Source organism: Babylonia areolata, chromosome 20 (assembly GCF_041734735.1).
Source record: "Babylonia areolata isolate BAREFJ2019XMU chromosome 20, ASM4173473v1, whole genome shotgun sequence".
In the NCBI taxonomy this organism is placed as follows: domain Eukaryota; kingdom Metazoa; phylum Mollusca; class Gastropoda; order Neogastropoda; family Buccinidae; genus Babylonia; species Babylonia areolata.
This window is the reverse complement of record NC_134895.1, coordinates 7,451,567-7,461,566: the sequence shown is the minus strand read 5'-3', so window position 1 is coordinate 7,461,566 and position 10,000 is coordinate 7,451,567. Positions and strand designations below refer to the sequence as shown.

At 46.2% G+C, this 10,000-nt stretch overlaps 1 protein-coding gene across 1 annotated transcript in view; it reads right to left on the bottom strand.

Annotated features, from left to right (window-relative positions):
• The window catches only part of LOC143295115 (otoferlin-like), a 566,370-nt gene that overhangs the window by 106,759 nt on the left and 449,611 nt on the right, over window positions 1-10,000 (bottom strand). The window contains 4 exon segments of the mRNA XM_076606678.1: window positions 743-920; window positions 3,584-3,745; window positions 7,401-7,532; window positions 9,782-9,850. Of these exon segments, the coding sequence (XP_076462793.1) occupies window positions 743-920; window positions 3,584-3,745; window positions 7,401-7,532; window positions 9,782-9,850 (541 nt within the window).

Genomic DNA, 10,000 nt, shown 5'->3' with positions numbered 1-10,000 from the left:
TCATCAACGTCATTACCATCATCATCATCATCATCATCATCATCATCAACAACATCATTACTATCAGCAATGTATGATTCAACATCGTCACCATCATCATCATCATCATAAACATCATTACTATCAGCAATGTATGATTCAACATCGTCACCATCATCATCATCATCATCATAAACATCATTACTATCAGCAATGTATGATTCAACATCGTCACCATCATCATCATCATCATCAACATCATTACAATCAGCAATGTATGATTCAACATCATCACCACCATCATCCTCACCACCGTCATAAGATAAGATAAGATAAGATAAGAATAACTTTATCATCACATTAAGAGAAATTACAACAAGTACGGTAAAACAAACGTAGAGAATTGCTCAACACAAAAACATAAACATGACTTAATCAAAAAGAATCAACAACATATAACACGTTAACATAAAAAAAACTATTGCACATAATTTATTCACTTATTCAAAATGTAATTAATCCAACTGTGAACATATTGAAACACACCGAGGCTAACATTACATGTATCATATTACGCATCAGTTAAGACAAGATAAATTAAGAATAACTTTGCCATCGCACAGTGATTATCAGTATAAGTACATCCAACATCACCACCACCGTTACCTGCACCCACCCCACCCTACCCACCCACCCACCCACCCACCCTCCCCTCTCCTCTCCCCATGACCCTGACATGACCTTCCTCCCCCATGGCCCTGACCTTTGACCGGGAAGAGTTTCTGCAGTGCGGCCTTGGCCTGGCGGGTGGTGGGGATGTAGGTGAACTTGTGCAGGCTGGAGATGACGTGGGTGCCCACCAGGGTGAAGCGGCCGAAGCTCCGGCAGTCCACGCAGCGGATGGAGATGGGCGGGCAGTACAGCTCGTTCTCCGGCAGCTCCTGGGGTCAGAGGGTCAGGGGGTCAAGGGGGTCAGGGGGTCAGGTCGGTTGTGGATTACTCTCTGTCTCTCTGTGTCTGTCTGGCTGTTTCCTTCTCTCTCTCTCTCTCCCTCCCTCCCCCACCCCCCCCCCCTTGTCTCTCTCCCAATCTCTCTTTTATCCATCCACCCGCTCTAAAATGCTAAACTCACTAAAACACTGGCAAACTCTCCTCTCTCTCTCTCTCTCTCTTGTTGTTTCTTTCTTCTTTTATTTTCTTTCATTTTTTTTAGTGCTTTCTTCATTGGCCAAAAAATATCCCAAAATACACACACACACACACACCAAAAAAAGCAAAACATGCATACAGAGAAAAAAAGAATAAAAAAAGGTCAAGTCAGAATATACACGAAACATACGCCTGACCCATCGCTCACCTCCACTACGGCTCCCCCTCAGCTCGCCCCCCCCCCACCCCCCACACGCACAGCCATGCAATATCACCCCCCCCACACACACACACACACACACACCCGCACAACCATGCACTATCACCCCCCCCCCCGCCCCCGCACAACCATGCACTATCACCCCCCCCCCCCCCGACACACACACACACACACAAACACACACACACACACACTCACACACACACACACACACACACACACACACCCGCACACCCATGCAGTATCACCCCCCCCACACACACACACACACACACCCGCACAACCATGCGCTATCACCCCCCCCCCCCCCACACACACACACACACACACACACATACACACACACCCGCACAACCATGCACTATCACCTCCACCCCCCCCCCACACACACACACACACACACACAACCGCACAACTATACACTATCACCCTCAGACACAAACACGCACAGCCATGCACTATCACCCCCCCCCGCCCCACACACACACACACACACACACACACACACACACACACGCACAACCATGTGCTATCACCCCCCACACACACACACACACACAGCCGCACGACTGTGCACTATCACCTCCCCCCCCCACACACACACACCCCGCACAACCATGTACTATCACACACACCCCACACACACCCGCACAACTATGCACTATCACCCCTACCCCCACCCCCACACACACATCCGCACAACCATGTGCTATCACCCCTCCCCACACACACACACACACACACACACACATACACACACAACCGCACAACTATACACTATCACCCTCACACACAAACACACACAGCCATGCACTATCACCCCCCCCCCACACACACACACCCGCACAACCATGCACTATCACACCCCCCACACACACACCCGCACAACCATGTGCTATCACACACACACACACACAAACACACCAGCACAACCATGTACTATCACCCACATACACACACACCCGCACAACCATACACTATCACCCTCACACACAAACACACACAGCCATGCACTATCACACCCCCCCACACACACACACCCTCACAATCATGCACTATCACACCCCACACACACACACCCGCACAACCATGTGCTATCACACCCCACACACACACAAACACACCAGCACAACCATGTACTATCACCCACACACACACACACCCGCACAACCATACACTATCACCCCCACACACACACCCGCACAACCATGCACTATCACCCCCCACACACACACACACACACACACACCCGCACAACCATGCATTATCACCCCCCCCCCCCACCGACACACACACACACACACACACACACACAACCATGCACTCTCACCCCACCCCCCCACACACATCAGCACAACCATGCACTATCACCCCCCCCCCACACACACACACACACACACACACAACCATGCACTATCACCCCCCCCCCCACACACACACACACACACACACACAACCATGCACTAATATCCCCCCCCTCCCCCGCCACACACGCACACACACACACACACACAAACATGCACTATCACCCACACACACACACACACACACGCACACACACACACACAAACACACACACACACACACAACCATGCACTATCACCCCTCACACACACACGCACAACCATGCACCCACCCACCCACCCACCCACACACACACACACACACATCCGCACAACCATGCACTATCACCTCCACACCCCCCCTCCCCACACACCCCACACCCCTCCCGCCCCCCACACACATGCACAACCATGTACTATCACTCCCCCCCCCCCCCACACACACACACTCAACCCACAACCATGCACAATGTCTGTATCGTGTTATGACATTTTATGCGTTCTTTTAATGTTTGTCGTGTGTTTGAAGTATCTGGGACCTTCTGAAAGCAACCTTCCTCGTGTGTACACGGCAAGCAGAAGCTCAAATACGTACGTTAAAGATCCTGCAACTCATGTCAGCGTTCGGTGGGTTACGGAAACAATAAAATACACCAGCATGCACACCCCCGAAAACGGAGTATGGCTGCCTACATGGCGGGGAGGTAAAAAAAACGGTCAATACACGTAAAAGCCCTCTCGTGTACGTACGAGTGAACGTGGGAGTTCCAGCCCACGAACGGAGAAGAAGACGAAGAAGAAGAAGAAGAAGTAAGCAACCTTCCTAAATTAAATAACAACAACAACAACAACAACAACGACAACACAAAAAACAAACAATTGTGTGACTCACCACGTCGAAGTACTTGACGGGCACGGCGAAGTTGGGGTTCTTCTTGCAGTTGTGGATGACAGACGAGGACAGCACGTGCCCCGCGCACTCGATGTCGATGCGGGGACTGTCCACCTGCTGCAGGTGCACGCGCTTCAGATCCCGCACCCCCCAGAACAGCACCTGCAAAAAAAAAAAAAAAAAAAAAAAGGGTCAGGCAAGGTGTTTATCAATCAGTTCCCACCCCCACCCCTCTCCACATAACAGCACCTGAAAAATGTCAGGCAAATGTTTATCTATCGTGTCCCGCACCTCACCCTCCCAATAATAACAATATCAACAGCATCTGCCGAAAAGGCCAGCAAGGTGCTTATCAATCAGTTCCCACCCCCAATCACCCAGAACAGCACCTGTAAAAAGGTCAAGCAGTGTATATCAATCAGTTCCCACCCCTGATCACCCAGAACAGCACCCGTAGAAAGGTCAGCAAGGTGCTTATCAATCAGTTCCCACCCCCCATCACCCAGAACAGCACCTGTAAAAAGGTCAAGCAGGTGTTTATCAATCAGTTCCCACCCCCCATCACCCAGAACAGCACCTGTAAAAAGGTCAAGCAGGTGTTTATCAATCAGTTCCCACCCTCATCACCCAGAACAGCACCTGTAAAAAGGTTAGGCAGGTGTTTATCAATCAGTTCCCACCACCCACCACCTAGAACACCACCTGTAAAAAGGCCAGCAAGGTGCTTATCAATCAGTTCCCACCCCCAATCACCCAGAACAGCACCTGTAAAAAGGCCAGCAAGGTGTTTATCAATCAGTTCCCCCCCCCCCCATCACCTAGAACAACACCTGTAAAAAGGTCAAGCAGGTGTTTATCAATCAGTTCCCACCCCCCATCACCCAGAACAGCACCTGTAAAAAGGTCAAGCAGGTGTTTATCAATCAGTTTCCACCCCCCACCACCCAGAACAGCACCTGTAAAAAGGTCAAGCAGGTGTATATCAATCAGGTTCTGCACCCCGCAGAACAACACCTGCAAAAGGGTAGGCAGGTGTTTGTGAACAAGGTCCCGCACTCCGCAGAACAACACCTGCCAAAGTCAGAGTGGAGTGATGGCCTAGAGGTAACGCGTCCGCCTAGGAAGCGAGAGAATCTGAGTGCGCTGGTTCGAATCACGGCTCAGCCGCTGATATTTTCTCCCCCTCCACTAGACCTTCAGTGGTGATCTGGACGCTAGTCATTCGGATGAGACGATAAACCGAGGTCCCGTGTGCAGCATGCACTTAGCGCACGTAAAAGAACCCACCACAACAAAAGGGTTGTTCCTGGCAAAATTCTGTACAAAAATCCACTTTGATAGGAAAAGCAAATACAAGTGCACGCAGGAAAAAAAAGCAAAAACAAAAAAAACAAAACTGGGTGGAACTGTAGTGTAGCGACGCGCTCTCTCCCTGGGGAGAGCAGCCCGAATTTCACACAGAGAAATCTGTTGTGATAAAAAGAAGTACAAAATAGAAAACAAAATAATCGAGCCCCGCACCCCCCAGAACAGCACCTGCAAAAAAGGTCAGGCAGGTGTTTATTAATCAGATCTCCCCCCCCCCCACTCACTCTCCCACAGAGCAGCACCTTCAAAAGGTCCAGCAGATGTTTATAAAGGTCAGGCATGTATTAACTCACTCAGTACGGCCAGTCCTCTCTTCTCCTCTACACAGACACCTCGGATGTCCAGTGGGTGTCTGAATGACCCAACCTTTAGCTTCCGTCGTCAGAATTGTGGTATTCTTTGTCAACATTCACGCCTTAAGTATAAGAGCTTTCCGCTTGCAATATTTTGATGATGGTAATTGGGGTGAAACGCTGTTAACGTCGTCTCTTTCGCCGTTCGTATGGAGAGAGTTTTAATCAGGTACTCCTAGAACAACATCTATAACAGGCAAGGCAGGTGTTTATCAATCAGTTCTCGCACTCCCCCCCCCCCACCTCCCCCCACCCCTCAAATAACAGCACCTGGTCAAGCAGATGTTTTATCAATCAGTTCCAACACACAACACCCCCCACCTCCACCCCCTAATAACAGAACCTGCAAAAGGTCAGGCAGGTTTTTATCAATTAGGTCCTGAATCCCCCCCCCCTCCCGCAAAAAACAACAACAAAAAACAAAAAAAACAAAACAAAAAAAAAACCCAGCAGCATCAGCAGGTGTTTAGCAACGTTACCACCTGGTGATCTATCTGAAAGATAATAAAGTTGACAGGAACTGACAAGGTCACTGGGTCTGTGATGCGCGTGAGTTTTGTCAAAAAAGGGGAGGTACTGGTGATGGTGGTGGTATTTGGGGTTGGTAGTGATGGTGGTTGTGGTGGTGGGTGTGGGTGTGGTTGTGGTGGTAGTGGTTGTGATGGTGGTGGTGGTTGTTGTGGGTGGTTGCGGTGTGACAGTGGTAGTTACCAGTTGTGGTGGTGGTGTAGTTGGATATGGTGAGGGTGATGAAGGTGATGGTGTGTGCTGATGATAGTCTTAACGTTCATGATGACGACGACGATAACGATAAATGAATACTAACAATGACAGCTATGTTAGCAGTACCATCTCCTGTCTGAATTTCCCCTTTGTGGACTAATGTTCCATATAATCGGGTACTCAATGGACTTCATCAGATCTGATTCCCATATTCAGAAGGAAATTGTTTTAAAAAGTCTTTCTATTTTATTTCTCCTTAATAATCTCAATCAGGAACTGGCGTGCATTCGGTCAATTGCTGCAACTATTGAAAGTTTACACGCCGTTGGCTACATTAGTGGGTTTTTCAAACTTGCTCCGAAAGCTCTGAGTTTATTGTCTGACTTCAAAGTCTGATCAGCGCGGAGGATTATGCCAAGGTCAGGTATCTGCTCACTTTTCTTTTCAGCAGATGTAGTGTAGCGTATATAGATCTGTCTGCATCCTCTGATACGCCCTTGAAACTGAAATGCACGTAACATCGTTTACGTGGCTGCTCATATTTCTTGACTGGTATGCATGTAACAACGTTTATGTAGTTGTTTACCGTTTCTCCACTGCAAGTCATTTACAACTTAGTCTACTGTGAAGGACTATGGCTCTGAAATTAGGAGGCAAGATTGCACTGGCTATTAGTGCTGCAGCATTGGGGGTTATCTGGCTTTTGACAACTAATCCTAACGCCGACTGCGCTAAAACCCTCTTGGCCGAGAGTGGGGATGTAACATGGACAAGAGATTCTCCACTATTGCAGCCCAGATAGTTGGAACAGCAGTTGCCTCCTCTGCTGTTCTGTTGGTCCTAGTCAGAGAGGACTGACTATCATACCATACACATAATCGTCTGGTATGCATGGAACGTCATTAATTTTACCGTTAGTTAAGTAATGGAGTGATGGCCTAGCGGTAACGCGTCCGCCTAGGAAACGAGAGAATCTGATCGCGCTGGTTCGAATCACGGCTCAGCCGCCGATATTTTCTCCCCCTCCACTAGACCTTGAGTGGCGGTCTGGACGCTAGTCATTCGGATGAAACGATAAACCGAGGTCCCGTGTGCAGCATGCACTTAGCGCACGTAAAGGAACCCACGGCAACAAAAGGGATGTTCCTGGCAAAATTCTGTACAAAAATCCACTTTGATAGGAAAAACAAATAAAACTGCACGAAGGAAAAAAAAAGAAAAAAAGGTGGCGCTGTAGTGTAGCGACGCGCTCTCCCTGGGGAGAGCAGCCCGAATTTCACACAGAGAAATATGTTGTGATAAAAAGAAATACAAATACAACAAGATACAAATAATCTCTGAGCCTTTATCTGTAAAGTCATCGCTCGTGTTACCTCGATCCTGTGCTTGCTGAGGACGGGTCGGATGCCCTTTGGAACTGGCATGATGGGACCTCGATCTCTCTCGGCGGCCGGAAGTTCCAGGGGCGGCAGCTCTGGTCCGCCTGTGTCCCCGAAGGGTGTCAGCTGAGAAGTGGAAGGAAACTGTGCAGCTAAGCGCTTTGTGTCATTGGTCACAAGTAAAGCCACACAAGCATGCCACGACCAAAACTTCTAAGGGTTTTTAGCCCATACAGTTTACAGTTAAAACTCGCTACTCAACAGTTAATATCATCGCCACTTAACCCTTTCACCGCCAGTCAATTAAGAGTACAAAATTCCCTTGTGGTATAAAGACAGTGGCTAAGAATAGTTGTGGATTCCCCCTGCGATGTATAGAAATATGACCTATCCTACCACTGAACATTAAGAGCAGTAGGTTCATGGATAACAGACCAATGAATGGTCACCTTTCAGTGACATGGGTCCTCTACCACGCCTGTGCATAAATGCGAGCTTGGCGGTGAAAGGGTTAATGGGAAAACCGTGAACAGCGGCGCGTGTCTTGCTTAAAAACTACGCTCACCTTTCCCAGTGCTAAAAAAAACCCTAGTCATTCCAATTTAGGCATTGTGAATTAAAAAGAAAAATCGTTATACACATATTTCGTACAAGAAATACATTTCATTTCCCAGAGTGATTCAAACTTAGCGTGGTTTTGAAAGTTGGTTACATTTGCTTTTTTGTTGACACGATGGAACTTATGAAACAATTTCAACCGTTTCTTGACTAGAATAATAAAATAAAATAAAAAGAAAGAAAGAAAACAAGAGACGCGGCTTTCCCTTCGAGGTGAGCTCGTTGACTTTAGAGCTATTAGTAACCAAATTATTTCAACAATATGGAAAAAAAAAAAAAAAATCATAAACTGTTTTGGTTTCTTGATGGAAACAGATATTCTCAAACAAACGTCTGTGGAACTTAATGTCAACAAGAATAACAGCTTTAGCAAAATACCACTAGAGTGGTGTGTATACCAGGCACATCTGCGATAGCTTAATTTTTTTTTTTTTTTTTTTCAAAAAGACATATCCAAACGACACTGGAAAATCTGATGGGAACACAGAAGCAAGACGCTACTATTACAGCTTAATTTACAACAAAGAGAGAAAGGAAAGACATAAAGAAAATCCAAAATTAATAATTAATCATCATCTCGGATACAAAACACGTGTAAAGGAATTGAGCAATTGATTATACATCATGCAAAAAAAATCAGAAAACATAAATGTAAACGTGCACCGAAATCCAGGACCAAAAAAAAAAAAAAAAAAAAAAAAAAAAAAAAAAAAATATATATATATATATACATACAACAAACAAATAAATGGGCGTTTTTTTTTTTACATAATGGCAACAACTAAAAACTGTAAGCACGAATGATGATTTTTTTTTTAAAGCACACAATAAAGCAGAAAGTATAGTTACAGTGCGATTCCAATACACAAGTGTCCGGGACCGTTCATAGGGTTATCAGCAGAACTGAGGGATGGTAAAAAACAAAAAAAGAAAAGAAAGAAAGAAAAATAAAAGAAAAAAGAAAGTCACACAGCGATATTCATGCATATTTTTTCGACTCCCCCTCACCGCTTCCAGCTTCTTCTTTTTCTTCTTTTTATTATTATCTTCTTTTTTTATATATATACATTGACATATCTGTCTCTTTTATCTAACGAGAAAGGTAATTACACAAAGAAAGAGGAAGGCTATGGTGAAATGAATGGAGGGAATTTCTGATAATACTAACTACTTATAATATCAGTATTACCGCAATCTTTTCTCCCACACAGCTGATTAAAATGAAAATGCAGGGCGGGGGTGTGGGGGAAGGCAGGGGGCAGGGGAGGGGGGGGGAGTGGAGGGGAGGGGGGATAATTTACATAATGAGGGAGCGGGTTCATCCACATGAACTAAAGAAAAAGAAACTTTGAGTGCGATTCGTCACTAGTGAACAGAGAGACACCCCCCCCCCCCCGCCCCCCCTCCCACCCAAGTAACAAGCCACCGGTTATGGAATCCCAAGATTCCCTTATGCAACCCCTTCGCTTTACGTGAGTGTTTTTATATTCCCTTCTCACGTTTAAAGTCAGGGGTAGCATACGGGATTGTATGTCCGCACTGGAGCGTTTATAGTATATATTAATAAAAGAAAAAAGAAAAAAAAAGAAGAAAAAAAAAGATAATATAAAAAAAAGGAGAGAGACGTTGCTGAGTATAGGAAAAAGCACGGGGAGTGTGAAGTGGAAACGAGGTGGGAGAAGGGGGAGGGGGAAGGGGGGGTGTTAGATATATATAATATATATATATATATCAAAAAGAAGTAGGACACCAAATACCCGGAGTTTCTTTCTGGCATAAGGTGGAGTTTCGTGGGCTCTGGACAAGTCGCGCTCCTCAAAGGGGTACTACAGCAAGCAGGAGCAACACAGGAGAAAAAAAACAAACAAACAAACACAGTAATGACCACGTGGACACATGCACAACAACCAGTGTCATCATCACACATGAAGAAATACCACACACACACACACAAAATAAACCAAAAAAAAACACCA